The sequence below is a fragment of the Lytechinus pictus genome, chromosome 10 (genome assembly GCF_037042905.1).
Source record: "Lytechinus pictus isolate F3 Inbred chromosome 10, Lp3.0, whole genome shotgun sequence".
NCBI lineage: Eukaryota > Metazoa > Echinodermata > Echinoidea > Temnopleuroida > Toxopneustidae > Lytechinus > Lytechinus pictus.
Window position 1 is genome coordinate 23475126 of NC_087254.1, and position 15469 is coordinate 23490594.

Genomic DNA, 15469 nt, shown 5'->3' on the forward strand with positions numbered 1-15469 from the left:
ATATCGTGACCAACGAACGTAGAGGGCAGCAACACACAAGCGTGTTGCTCTAAGGAAGGTCAACTCCGCTCGAATTTTGTGACCACTTTAAAAAATAAGGTGGGGTTTTGGGAAATTTGTCGAGTTGATTTTTTTTCATTTGTTAATTTCAAATATTTTTTAATGAACAATTATTAGATCGGTTATTCTGGGTATAAATATTAAAAATATTACTTACATTTTTAAAAAAAATATTTAGCTTAAATAATCATGATTTTGACATTTTTCCTCATTTTGGAATATTACGCCTGTGACGAGGATACCTCATATCTCTTATTTTCTTCTGCTGAATTTCGCTGCACCACTAATAAATGCATAGACAACCACCGTAATAATCGAGGTCATTTTTCTGGCCTGGGTGCGCCGAGTCTGGGCCGGTCGCGCAGCTAGCTAGTGACGTTGATGATGCGCTGGGGCTTCAGGCGACTCGTCATAGATCTAGCAACTTAGACAATGACGTCTAATTTGCCTGGCCTGATTTGAAGTGTAATGGCTTCAGGGCTGATGTTTATCAACGATGATTGTTCAAGGTTAGATTTCAAATTTTAAATGTCATTTGACTTTTAAGTCTATAAATCTGAAATAAAGGCGCTGTATCCCCGAAATCCGGGTCTAAATTTCAACTCTGAGTCCGAGACCATGGCATGGACGGCGAAAAAACAACCCATGCATCGGATGCATTGCATTGGCTGCGCGCTGCGCTGCAGCTGCACAGTGATGATGGGTTCAGCCAACGAACGTAGAGGGCAGCAACACACAAGCGTGTTGCTCTAAGGAAGGTCAACTCCGCTCGAATTTTGTGACCACTCTAAAAAATAAGGTGGGGTTTTGGGAAATTTGTCGAGTTGATTTTTTTTCATTTGTTAATTTTAAATATTTTTTAATGAACAATTATTAGATCGGTTATTCTGGGTATAAATATTAAAAATATTTCTTTCATTTTTAAAGAAAATATTTAGCTTAAATAATCATGATTTTGACATTTTTCCTCATTTTGGAATATTAAGCCTGTAACGAGGATACCTCATATCTCTTATTTTCTTCTGCTGAATTTCGCTGCACCACTAATAAATGCATAGACAACCACCGTAATAATCGAGGTCATTTTTCTGGCCTGGGTGCGCCGAGTCTGGGCCGGTCGCGCAGCTAGCTAGTGACGTTGATGATGCGCTGGGGCTTCAGGCGACTCGTCATAGACCTTCATGACCTTCTAGCAACATAGACAATGACGTCCAATTTGCCTAGTCTGATTTGAAGTGCAATTGCTTCAGGGCTGATGTTTATCAACGATGGTTGTTCAAGGTTAGATTTCAAATTTTTAATTTCATTCGACTTTTAAATCTATAAATCTGAAATAAAGGCGCTGTTTCCCCGAAATCCGGGTCTAAATTTCAACTTCGAGTCCGAGACTATGGACGGCGAAAAAACCCCATGCATCGGATGCATTGCATTGGCTGCGCGCTGCGCTGCAGCTGCACTGTGATGATGGGTTCAGCGAAGAGCTCAGAGAAAATAAGGTGGTCATATTCAATCCCGAAATGCTTTGCGAATGGTCACAAAATCGTCTCGACGCAAATCACCTAATACAGCCGTCTGGTGAAATCGCTGATAACAACAATCACCGATTTGGTAATGATTTAGTTTCTAAAACTTATATTTGTAAAGTTTTAAATATCAACGTATGTTTTTAAATGTATGTATATTCTCTAACATAATTTTTTAATGTTATCTTTGATATCGTTGTAGTCATATTCTTTCATATTGTTTTCGTGATCGCTACTAATTTGTTGTTGTATTAGATCGGCGTATGATTTCGTTGGCATAAATGATAAAATATGCGCGTACCTCAGCTGCATGCGCGTATCGAGTTGACCTTCCTTAGAGCAACACGCTTGTGTGTTGCTGCCCTCTACGTTCGTTGGGTTCAGCGAAGAGCTCAGAGAAAATAAGGTGGTTATATTCAATCCCGAAATGCTTTGCGAGTGGTCACAAAATCGTCTCGACGCAAATCACCTAATATAGCCGTCTGGTGAAATCGCTGATAACAACAATCACCGATTTGGTAATGATTTTAGTTTCCTGAAACTTATATTTGTAAAGTTTTAAATATCAAAGTATGTTTTTATATGTATGTATATTCCTCAACATATTTTTTAAGTTATCTTTGATATTGTTGTAGTCATATTCTTTCATATTCGTTTTTTGATCGCTACTAATTTGTTGTTGTATTTGATCGGCATTTGATTTCGTTGGCATGAACAATAAAATAAGCGCGCAGCTCAGCTGCATGCGCGTATCGAGTTGACCTTCCTTATAGCAACACGCTTGTGTGTTGCTGCCCTCTACGTTCGTTGATCGTGACCTTTCCGATCATGACCCTGTATTCTGCTTCCGTACCGTGGAAACCAATTTATGGTCACACCGCAGGCGATTTTACCGTGTGGCTTGGATTCTTCATATCTCCGGTATTCAAGTGTATTTCCGAAGAGTGAAGTACTTGTTGTAAAGGTTAGGAGTTACATTTTTTAGGGATGATATTATTTTGTCCTGAAAATGAGTGTAACTAGCAAGGAAATGGCTTTGAATTGAGCAAACCAAATTTTGGTTCACGATTTCGAGGTACTACGGCTACGCGCTTGACTTCAATCATGGCATCCGCTGACTTCAGCGCAGAACATACACGAATACTCCAACTCACCGGATGGACTGCCGATGAAATTCACTCTCTTGTACACGAACGGAAATGTCCTGGTGAGTAGATTTGTGCCGATTACGTATTCTTAATACCCGATTGATTGGATTTTTATTATGAAATGATGTGAAATGGTTGTGATTGTGACATGAAATGTGAAAAATGTCGATCTTTTTCAAATATCTAATGAACAATTTTGCCGTGATTGTGCAGAGGGAGTGCGCGCAAAATTGCACAGCCATTTCTCCAGTCGACCGGCCACATTCGCCGACCGAATTTTTCTTTTCTGCGCATGCGCAGTTTAAGGTATGGATATTCCATTGCCTCTCTCCCTCCCTCTGGAACGACTGTTTTCATTTTCCTCGTACGTTTTTCAAATCAATAGTTGTGTGATGTCAGGCAATTCAAGAAATTAGACTTGAAAGTCAAATTTGTCACTTTTAATTAATTGTTTGGTCATATTTACTGAATTATTTTGTCTCAATTGTGCCCATAACCAATTCTTTTCCTTTATTAATTAATTTTTTTTAGGGGGGAGGGGGAGGGGGTGGGGGCCTCAAAGAGACATAATTACAAAAGAAACAAATTATACTTTCAAATGGGCTTTAAAAATTATTATAAGCTAATAATTATTTCTCATTCTCAGAATTTCTTTATACCATTGCTGTGAATAACACATCCTTCCCCTATCAATTTTAAAACCCTTTCTCTGTTTAGTGCCCGTTCATAATTATTTTTTTTTAATTCATTGACAAAGAATTGTGGCCCCCCCCCCCCCCCCCCCTGCCCAATTTTTTTTTTTTTTTTTTTTTTTTTTTTTTAAGAAACACATATATTGGTTCAGTCCTAATATTTGTTTTGGTCTACAGTATGTGCATTTATTTTCAAGTTTCACATTATTTTTATTTTATAAATCCAGACTTTCCCTCTTAAATTAGCAAATATTATCCTTTTATTTAAGGTAGCAAACACTTTTTAATGTCAATAATTAAAGTTTAGATCAATAATTGATTGATATTTTTTTTCAATTATTTGAGTAAATATAGTAATTAGTATGCCGTTGATTTTAAATCACTCAGGCAAAGAACCTACATTGACATTTTTTTTTTCTTCTTCCTTTTCTTTTAATTACAGATCACTGGTGGGAGGACCCAAGGCCTACTTTTGGCTTAATGGAAATCATCAGAAAATGTGTTGATGACACTGAGAGCTTGAGCTTCCGGAAAGACTTTGTTAATATTTTGAAGAGCATGGGCATCAAAGAACCTAACTGCACATTACCTGGAATCCTGTCCAAAGTGAAACGCAGTGCTTTAAAAGCAATCAGTGCTGATAACTTAGAATCCCTATGTGAAGAATATACAGACTTGTCTGGGTCTAATCGTGTTATTGGTTCAGCATGTCAGCAATTGGGAATTACTCCTGGTTTGTTGAAAGAAGGATGCAGTAATTTACAAGGAGATATCTCAAATGGAATCATTGTAGAGCTATTTCATTATCGTAGACGAAATTCCATTCCTTGGAAGACTGTTCTTGATGAGTGGTGGTGTGCACTTTTTCCAGAAAAAACTGGTGAAGTACCACATAGAGGAACTGTTATAAGTAGTTGGAAAAGTGTAGCCACAAGGAGGATCAAATTGTCCCGAGATTCATCAAGAGAAAGGTTGGAGGAATTTTTAAGAACTCCCTACTGCTATCCAACTAAAAGACCCATCAATGAAGAGCAACTGGAAGATGACCATCCTGATGGAAATGAGCCTCCCCTGACTACTAAAGATGACAGTGAGCTTCCCCTGACTACTATAGATGACAGCAACGAGGACATCGTGAGCACATTTGATGATGCCACTAAGAATAAAAGAATAGTTATGAAGAGGTACCAAGACAAGGTTAAGGATATGAAGAAGGAAAGGCAAGAGATGATGGACAGACAGCAACAAGCAAAAGAAGAAAAGAAGAGAAAATCAGTAGCAACAGCAGTCAGAGCAACTGAGATGGTAAACAAGTTGTGTGATGGTCCTTGTACCTCCAGTGCTGATGTGGAGTCCATGATGGCTAAGAAGGCTCCGTCTGATCAAAGAAAGGCTCTGTTGGCACAGATTGACTACTACAAGTCTGTTAACAAAGGATTGGTCAAAGGTGCTTTGTTTTTTAAGTCAAAGGCTGGTAAACCCCTAAGCGCATCTGACCTGTGTGACAACTTAAAAGAGATAATTCAGGTTGTTCATTCAGCCCCCATCGGTCAGTCAGAAGATGCTGAATCTGGTACATCCTGCACATTCCCTGATAGTGACACTCTTCAAGAAGAAAGGAAGGCATTAAGAGAGAAACTGCTATCAAAAGTGACAGGGAGAAAGCGCAAAGAACCCTTTCCTGAAACTACCATTTTACACAAAAGAATTAAACACAAGTTTCTTCCTGAAGGTGGCAAACGTCTTGTCACATACCATGGCAGAGTGTTGAGAAAGAGTACTCAACAGGACATTGAAGACTTGATGGAATGTAACGATCAGGAATATTTCGACAAAGGTTATACATTTTACACCCTTGTGTATGACAATGACGAGAACCTGTACACATATCCTCTTGAGAAGGAATGGGAAGATAATTGTCTGGAGCTCATGTAAGAAAGGCAGCCAAAGTTATTCATTTGTACAAAGGAAAGAAAAATGATGTCTTAACTGAAAATGAACTCTGCACAAGAGATTTTGGCCCAAGTTCACTTCAGAGTTATAGCATTGATTTGAGAAAGATTACTTATCAATTCATCAGGATATTGAAATGAATACTTAATGGATCACTAACCTTTATTATTTGGACAAATTATTTACATATCAGACTTCTATGGTGGTTTGACAATGCTTAGTAATGGAACATATATCTTCTGGAATTCAGTAATTCATCCATGTCGACAGATAAAGAGGTATGTGAAATAAATTTGCTATCTTTTTTGTGTGTTTGAAAAGAAACTATTCATGCACACACCGAAAATAAATTTCGTTTTTACTCAATGTAATTGCATTTATTGCATGAATCCACCAATTACAATTATGTTCAGGGAATAACACTAATGTACAAATTATTTTTACTCAGTACATGTTTATAGCTGCTCTTTTTGTAGTAAATCAAGATTACTTCATCTTTTGCAATACATAAAAACATTGAATTGTAATATTTCCTGCCATATTGAGACACTAGTTTGTGGTACATATAATATGAATGTCTTTCAAAATTTTGTACCAGTCCACCAATTAATTTTTTACTCTTACAGTTTATACAAACCTGCAATCAAAAATCTACCAGGCAGATTTTGGAAAATTCTAATGAAACAGCATCTGTTATATTATTGTTGTGCTAAAAAAAAAACACAAGTTCAATGAATGAGGTAGAATATCTTATGCAGACTGTCCAATGGCTTTTACTATGCCTTGAATGCCCTCTTATCCCTTCTCATCAGGTTGTCCGCTCATTTGTGTCTGGCTGCAGTTTCCCCTTTCTCGATTTGATTCCCTTGGCTGTTGCTCATTGTCCTTGTCATGACCTACTTGAAATGGGATGAAGATTACAGTTATTTTTTGTTAAATTGTTTGAAGTCAGAATTCATAGAAATGTATTAAACATCAATGTTATTAAAAATTCAATTTATTATGCTAAAATTGGGAATATATTAAAATATCTAATGAAACAGCATCTGTAATATTATTGTGATACTTGAAAGAAAACTCAAATACCAGCCTGGATTGACTTGTGCAGCAACTGATCATTCAATTTCAGAACTGCCAAGAACAGATATGTGCTGTCTTTGGCATGTTAATAATAATATCCTCTTTCATTAAGGTTATCTGTCCAGTGCTGTTCTTAAACTCATTTTCAGCACTGTATAGGTAAAAGATAAGTGTTGTGAAATCATAAAGTTTATCAACCTTGTATAACCCATATGAAAGAGACAATTTGTAGGATGGTTTGATTGTTGCCGATGAATCTTTGATGAATTATGTATTAATAATTATGCATAAATTAGCTAATTTGCATAATAAATGAGCTAATTTGCATATTTGTCAAATAAGATTGTACAAAAGTGGTGAAAATTAAAGGTCTTAGTGCAAGAAAACATCTTGCCAAGTTTCATTGCGTGAAACCTAATATAACTGGAGATATTGCATTTACGCATATTAATTAGCTCTTATTTGCATATTTTGAAGGTTTTTCTGTGGTTGCGGATGGGTGATTTTGAATTAATAGGTCCCACTCTGACGACTATAATTCAGCAGTAACTTACTCATGTGATCCCGTTTTTGCAGACTGTGTAGAACACAAGTGCTATAGCTATGCAGGGACTCGGTTTTATAATTATAAGGGGAGCAATAAAAAGCTCTCCTAGAACTTTTAAGGAGAGCGGTAGAGGAGCACTTCAAAAAGCTTTTCTTCAACATACAAGGGGAGCTTTTTGCCCAATTAACAAAATGGATGGAGGAAATGTGTACTATAAAATTACAATCAACAACCAAAGGAAGTATTTATAATTGTTTTACAATGTATTGTAATTAGATTGTGTGTTGTAAAACCTGTTTTAGTTAGGTTTTGACTTGGCTAAAAGTTAAGTCACTGACAATTTTTTTTTTTTTTTTTTCGGGGGCTCCATTTTAATTTTTTGTCAAATTTCGGGGGCTCTTTTTAAATGCTACTTTTTTGTATTTTGAGGAATACCTGTTCACTTATTAAGGAATTATTACTTTTTGTTTAATATTAAATATTGTATGATTTTTAAAGTTATTTATCATGTTTAGAATCTTGGATGTGGGTGTGTGTGGATGGGTGGGTGTGTGTGGGTGTGTGAGTGTGTGTGTGACTGTGAGTTGGACTTGGATATAAATGAATTCAATATCTAATTTCTACTCCATTTATTCCAGTACAATACCCTAGTCAGCCATGTACATGTAATAAAGGCCCATCACATACCCTAACTTTTCCTGAAGTTCTTTGAAAACGCAGATCTCCATGAAAATTTAATTTCTCTATGGGGGAGTCTAAATTTGGTGAGAATGTATTCATTAAGAACTTAAATATACATGACAATGAAGAAATCATCAAACTTTATTGGCAGTTTTGAATAATATTCCTGAAATGTAAACTCTGTCTGAAACAGAAAATCACCATCATTGAGGCCTTTACTGAGCGAATTGTCCCCCAGAGCTCTGGCAGAGAGACAGAGCTCCAACTGGCTAGCTAATAAAAGCGCCAATGCGTGAGCCTGCCGCCGTCCTTGTAAAAAAGATGGAGCTTTGTTTGATGATTTATTGTCTGATATAATACCTCATCCCCTAGAAAAAGAAAACAAATGATTTTTTAGTTATAATTGATAAATTAGATAACTTATTTTGGAAGTTAATAAGCCGTTTTGAAAAGCAAAGCCGAATGACAACTCACCAATGCTAGGTTACTAGACTCTGGGATTTATTTCCTGTGTAATTCGAATTATTTTATCACAGAATTGTGATATCTGTAGGGGAAACATGTGCATTCGAAATGGCACACGGTGGTAGTCATAATGGACCCCTATACATGCAACTCTTTCCCGACCGTTGCGTTGATTTTTTTTCCATACCTGGTACCATGTGTATGGAAATACGTGGTACAGAAAAAATAACGCAACTTCGGAATTTGAAACTGCGCTACTCGCTACTTTTAAGGCTTATTCGTGATTTTGAGTGTGGATTTTGGATGGTTTTTAAATGGTAAGCGGAGCTCGAGCATATGGCACTAGTGGGCGGTTGAGTTGTTATCACTCGGCAATAATTTCGGGGGCGACATTCAGATTTTATGTCGCCCCCGAAAGCATGATTTTGGGTGATTTCGAGGGCGACTTTAGGCATTTTCGCGCAGGTCAGCTATCGCGAGGCGCGCTATAAATCGCGCTACCAAAAATGGATTAAGGCGCGCATGTAGCGCGCGATCGCTCTCGCGCGCCTTAAAATCGAGTCCCTGCTATGTTTAATTGTTTTTAGACACTATATAATCATATTTTTCATGTGACAGATACTTGAATTTGCCCAAAAACGCATTTTTTGCCTTTTTAGGGCGATTTTGATGATTTCCGGCAGGTTTTTACCCTTTTTCCGATAACTTAAATCGACCATAACTTTACCAAACATTGGTCAATTTACATGAAGTTGGTATCAAAATAAAGCTCTCACAAAGCTCTATAAGACAGAATGGATTTTGAATGGATATTAGCTAGTTTTAATTTTTGTGTGCTATCCCTACTTGTATGTACCGTAGTTGTATATAAAGAAAAAGATGCCCTTGGGCCTTGCTGATGAGTGATGATGATTATCATGATGATGATAATGATGAGATGGTGTGATTGCAGAGGATGTACAGTAGATTTGTATAAAAAGAAATTAACTTTTAACTGTGATGATGTTGAATATTGAAATGATAAACATATTCATACAGTGTAAAATGATAAAACATGATGATAAATTGGGTGCACCATGCAAGTCGGTGAGTATGATGGTGATGTTGGTATAATGCCAGTGTCATGGCAGTGATATGACAGGATGATTTTGATGGTAATGCTGGTTATGCATGATGAAAGAAGAAAAAAAAACATACACAAATTTGAACATTGTTGATTCCTGGTCCAACAAAACAAGGTCCACCAAGTCCATGAGAATAAATAGAAAAGGGAAAATAAAAAAAGGGAAGAAGAAGAGAAAGATGTGAAGAAACTAGTAAGTAGAAGGAAAACATTGGAGGAGGAAATAAATGAAGAAAATATACTTGAAAAGGGGTTCTAAAAGATGAATTATGAGAAGGAGAAACAGAATGGATTAATGGTAAACAAATGAAACAGCAAAGAAATCTTAGTCTGAAGAACTTGGATATGACAACGCATAAGTTGCCATACATTATTTTAGAGGCTATAAATACATGATTTGAAAGTTGAAACTCTTGTTAATGATCATAGTGTTTTTGTCTTGCCTGCATAGCTGAGCGAGACTATAGGCGCCGCTTTTCCGACGGCGGCGGCGTCGTCAACATTGAAATATTCCGGACCTTTCGTTTGAGGACGCGCACGCTTATTTACGACGTTAGTTGATTTTGGAAGAGACTTTTTGGGCCCGTCATCATGGTCGTCCTGCAATGCAAATTGTGTGACATGAGATTTTTTTTTTCGTTTCGCATCTGCGACGGAAACATTCAATATGCGTTTCGTGTGCAAAATTTTGGTTGCTACTATGGTAACAGCGATATATCTCATTGAGGACGACTTTCCAAAGCCACATTTGACTCCTCCTATAGCTCGAGAGGCCGCCCGGGGGGCCCACTTCCATTGATTAGTGGATCCCAGGAGTGACCACGCGTAAAAGGGGACAGAGTGGGCAGGTACGTTACATATAGGCCTATGTAACGTTATAAGGGTGTCAAAACGATGTTTAAAATGCTGACAAAAAAGGGATATCCAATACTTGTAGGGTTTCACAAGCCAAATTCTTGTTAAGAGATGCATTTTCATAATCTGGAAAAGAATTACTTCCCAGCTTGTTTAGGGTATTTTTCGAAACCCCATGGTCGTGCCTGGTATCCACTCATTAATGGAAGTGGTCCCCCCGGAATTTGAATCTAATCCCCATTTCTGGGGGAAGTAAAACATAATGCCCATTACATCGTGTGCGAGAGGCATATCGTTTGTGTAGAAGGAATAAACAAAAGAAACAAAAGAAACAAAAAGAAACGAGTTCAAATGTATTACATAATGGTGTGCACATATCAACTCACGCGAAATGTTCGGCTGGAGAGGTTGATCTGACCCATGAAATCAATTGCCAGTGATACACCAATAATCCACATTAAATGTAATATCGATTCGATGGACTGTAATGATCTATATCTAAGCCTTCATTCAGTAAGTTTTTCCTCACTCAATATGTACTCGATTTGTTTGAAAAACCACTTTCTTATCCATGTCATAATCTATTTTAGGTCTTCATTTCGAATATCTCAAACCATCAGTCGTAATATACATGCTATGTATGGTGCGAGTGTCGCAGAAAAGGATTTTGCACACGAAAAGCAGATCTGTAGGGCCTGTAACCCCCCTGTAACACAAAGTTTAGCATTGATTGTAGAGCAGTTTTCTACGTTTGATTCTATTGACTATAATGCACATTCAATCTTAAAAATCAAGTGTATGATTAAGCGTTAACTTTTGTGTTAGGGGACCCTAATATTAGCGTCCGTGAGGATTGCGAAAGGTCCCAAACAACCAAGGTTAATTTTTTGAAATGTCATCATAACTTTGACATTTTATGGATAGAGTTCATGAAACTTAAATATAAAAGAAATTAAGTATCCCTAAACATCCTGTGCGAGTTTCAGGTCACATGACCAAGGTCAAAGGTCACTAAGGGTCAACAAACTTTGACCATTTTGGGGGTATTTGTGGAATTGTCATCATAACTTTGAAAATTAATGGATCTAGTTCATGAAACTTGGACATAGGAGTAACCATGTATTCCTGAATATCCTTTGCACGTTTTAGGTCACATTACCAAGATTAAAGGTCATTTAAGGTCAATGAACTTTGGCCGTGTTGGGGTATCTGTTGAATTGGCATCATAACCTAGAAAGTTTATGGATCTACACATGTAGTTCATGAAACATAGACATAAGGGTAATCAAGTATGTATTGCACACGTCTTAGGTCACATGATCATGGTCAAAGGTCATGTTGGGTCAATGGACATAGTATTTTATTACCATATGAGTTTTCTTTTGTGAATAAATATTCAATAGCTGTTTTCAAAGTCATCACTGCTGCTACATCGAATCGCGTAATGCAGGCGAGACTGCCAGAGGCGTTCCACTTGTTCAGATTAGAACTTGTTTGTAAAATTGACCTAAAATTTGCAAATGATTACAATAATACCATGTACCAGTTAAAGAAGATTGTGAGGGGAACTTTACTTCGGCAAACTACTGTTGCATTCTCAGTTTTATGATTCTATCAAATTTTTACTTGGTTTGATAGCCCGGGGGGGGGGGGGGGGGTGGGGGGGGCTAGTCAAATTTATTGCTTAAAGGGGTGTTTTTTTTTCAGTTTTGGATGCAGGCTGTGCATGCACTTGTTAAGGGTATCAATAACACCGATTTTCAAAGAAAAGAGTGGTCTTGAAAGACTAGTCAATGGTCAATCACGGGGTCAAACATACTTTTTTTTTAAGATTAGCCAGACTTGTTTAGGGTATGTTTTTTCCCCAAACTTTTTCCCTGGGTCATATTCTGGCGACAACTTGTTTAGGGGCCAAAATGTGTAAATAAATCCTGCAAAAAACTTGTTTAGGGGGTTATTTGGCACATAGAGAAAAACTTGTTTAGGGGGTGTTTGGAAATAATTTGGTCACGCATGTGTACAACACTACATTTGACTGTCCCCCCCCCCCCCCCGGATTTGATAGCCAGTTTGTATATTTTCCATATGACATGGCAATTACACCAAAATATAAAGAGCATTTGACTAAATCAAACGAAATGTGGATAAAATTGTATTGGACAATAGTCAATTGGAAATCAGACCAAATGATAATTTCCGAAGTTATCATTAGATGACCGGGATCAACAAAGTTGAATAAAATGATAGTTTGGCCCAAGTTATTAGATGACTGAATTTAACAAAATGAATCAATGAATTTGTCAGCCAAAGTGGTATGAAAGTCCAGTGCTGGGAGCGTGCAAGGCTCAGCTTAATTATTTCAAAGAGTGGTGAAAAGTGTCTCACTTGAATGTCAAAGGTTTATACCCGGGGAAATGAGAAAAAAAGTTTGGAATGGGTGGGAGAGCAGATGATGGTATTTATTGATTAAGGAGCGGAGGAGGAAGTGGTATAGCTTTACTTTTACATGTTTGATTGCAGATTTGTTATGTCAGTCAACCATCTTCTCTGGATTCACATTGATCTCAGTCATATATTTTGTTATTTTCCGATTATAAATCTAGAATTTTCTTTGCTTTAAGTTTAACCATAACTGTATGCATTATGCATGTTTGTTCTGTTTTTTTTTTTTTGAGATCATTACAAACATAAAAGCAAAATTGTAAACAACTAGATATGCATTTATTTTGATCCTATAGTTCGACTTAGTGATGGATACGAAGGAGAGGTACAGATTTCAATCAACAAAACTTGGATGCCTATTTGCAGCGATAATTGGGCAATCCAAGATGCGGAGGTTGCATGCAGGACGATGGGGTATGGGAATAGTTTGGGAGCAGAGAGCATTGCCCTAGCAGATGGGGAAGCCACCACCTTGTCATATGGTAACGTCAACTGCACGGGAGGGGAGTCCAAGCTGTTCAGATGCCAGATCAATGCAACTATAAATGATGATGGCACGGGTGCTTATTCTTGTGCAAGTGGCAAGGCGAGTACATCATGTTCCCTGCCGGGTGAGTTCAGGCTTACATACGATTGATCTCTGATGAGCCTTATTGTGTAGCGTGATCGTCTGCCTGTGCTATTAAAACGTTCCACAAACAGCAGTGGCAAATATTGCCAACTAAAATGGAAATGTTCAGGTTGAATTAGCAGCCATCTAACAATCTGTGACAACAACTGTTAGATGGCTGCTAATTCAACCTGAACATTTCCATTTTCAAAAACTGCTTGCAGTGTCTGTCTACGCGTACATCAACAGTAGAAGAACAAATTTAAAGAAAAATCAAATAAGGTTTGTACTTGTTTCTCAGACAAATTTGTTCCATTTTAATGTATGACAGGCTTCATCAAGTTTTATCTGCATAAACAGAAAAATCCATCTGTTTTAAGAAATGTTATTTGCTTTTCGCATTTTACAGTGTTGGAAGAGAAATGAAGTGATGGGAGACAGTTTCAAACATCTATACCCATCTACCGAGTAGACTGTCTGATTTACTTATCTAATTTATTAAAAAAAGATAACCTTTTACACGTATGAAACTTTTGAACATGACATTTCTCGTTTACAGTGATTCTTACCAACGGGACCACACCTTTCGATGGTATTGTAGAGGTAGTTGTCGACGGGACTTCCCGGCCACTCTGCGATGACAACTGGACGCTGGAGGATGCCACCGTTGTCTGCAGAACCCTTGGTTATGGGGTGGTCATTGAAAGATTTGTGCCTCAGCCCAGAGATCTGAGCTTCAGGGGTTTGCCACAGTGTACGGGAGATGAGAGGACACTAAGTAAGTGCGGTTTTGGGGTTATGGACCAGATGGCATGTGATGGTGATCTTGGTGTAGTCAGCGTGAAGTGCAGCCCACCAGGTATGTATCCCCAAGAGGAATAGTAAAACTTCTAAATGAGGCTATTACAACTTGACAATTAAGCCAGCACATGCAGACGTACATCAGCCGTTTTGCCATTGAATCATATTTCTGGTTATCAATAATTTAGTTCTTGATATCAAGAATTCATCATGTCGGTGCAAGAATGCCCTTATCACCACACTTTCTTGCATCGCTGCATGCAAAAACACCCTTAGCAGCAGGCTTGAGTGCATTGCTTAAAGGACAAGTCCACCCCAACAAAAAGTTGATTTGAATAAAAAGAGAAAAATCCAACAAGCATAACACTGAAAATTTCATCAAAATCGGATGTAAAATAAGAAAGTTATGAAACATTAAAGTTTCGCTTAATTTCCCAAAACAGTTATATGCACATCCTGGCTGGTATGCAAATGAGGAGGCTATGACGTCATCCACTCACTATTTCTTATGTATTGTATTATATGAAATATGAAATATTCTAATTTTCTCCTCATTGTCAAGTGATACAACTATTAATTTCTCTTTGAACATGTGGCATTAGCATTGTTTAATACTATATGGTTCAGTCAAGTTGGTCCTTATTGTCAAATCTATAAAAAAATGAAATATTGTATAATTCAAACAATAAAAAACAAGAAATAGTGAGTGATGGGCATCATCGACTCTCTCATTTGCATGTAACTGACTCGTTCGTATAACTTTTTTGTGAAAAATAAGCAAAGCTTTAAAATGTCATAACTTTCTTAGTTTACATCCGATTTTGATGAAATTTTCAGCACTATGCTAGTTTGATTTTTCTCTATTTATTCTAGTCAGCATGTTCCTGGGGTGGACTTGACCTTTAAGGGTATTTCTGCACCGGTGCAATGCGCCAACATTTTTAGCTAAGGGCATTCTTGAACCGACACGTCAAATTGTTATTTGTTGACACCAATTTTTTTTCTTGATATCAAGAAATATGATTTAGGAGTAAAATGACTTGTCATGTGTTCTTAAAAAATCTGCAAATGTTGGCTAAATCAGCCAGGTATGATAGTTCCATTGAATTTATTTAATTACTTTGTGGACTAATATTAATAGATCATGTTTCGTATTTTGAGAAGTATGATATCTTTGAGGAAAAATGGATTTTGTTGGGCTCTGACTGGTATAGCACATTCAATAAACTAAGGAATATATTTGTTTGAAAATTGTTAATCCTGTTTGAAGTTGTTTATAAATTTGATAAGGTTACTGCAAGTACTTGTCATAGTCCAGTGTTTTTTTTCTTTCATAAAATTCATTGAAACTTTCCTCCTGCGATAGAGTTGTTCTCAAAGTCAATTCTGTAAACCAATATGACATTCAAATACTTCATAAAGTAAAAGGGAATACTCTCTATGCCTATAAAGTAAGTAAAGCTCAGTGTTGAAAGGGGTTCAAATCATA

General features: G+C 37.2%; 2 protein-coding genes across 3 annotated transcripts in view; both read left to right on the forward strand.

Moving 5' to 3' along the window:
* The first annotated feature begins 2383 nt into the window (after positions 1–2383).
* LOC135155691 (uncharacterized) lies at positions 2384–6421 on the forward strand. Its single transcript, XM_064105624.1, has 2 exons — positions 2384–2790; positions 3866–6421. The coding sequence occupies exons 1-2, from the start codon at positions 2688–2690 to the stop codon at positions 5356–5358; spliced, it is 1596 nt and encodes a 531-aa protein (XP_063961694.1). The 5' UTR covers positions 2384–2687; the 3' UTR covers positions 5359–6421.
* The window catches only part of LOC129270354 (deleted in malignant brain tumors 1 protein-like), a 56836-nt gene continuing 46950 nt past the window's right edge, over positions 5584–15469 (forward strand). For both annotated transcript variants that reach the window (XR_010294869.1, XM_064105622.1), the window contains exons 1-3: positions 5584–5654; positions 12866–13180; positions 13739–14038. Coding sequence is in view for 1 of the 2 variants with exons in the window: in XM_064105622.1 (XP_063961692.1) it covers positions 12922–13180; positions 13739–14038 (559 nt within the window). In the remaining variant the exon portion in view is untranslated. The remainder of the gene's footprint in view (positions 5655–12865; positions 13181–13738; positions 14039–15469) is intronic.

Excerpts from the sequence above, each read along its gene's own strand:
- LOC135155691 (XM_064105624.1), top strand. The coding sequence starts at position 2,688 with ATGGCATCCGCTGACTTCAGCGCAGAACATACACGAATACTCCAACTC. Across the intron at positions 2,791-3,865 it reads ACACGAACGGAAATGTCCTG|ATCACTGGTGGGAGGACCCA; the intron begins GTGAGTAGATTT and ends TTTTAATTACAG.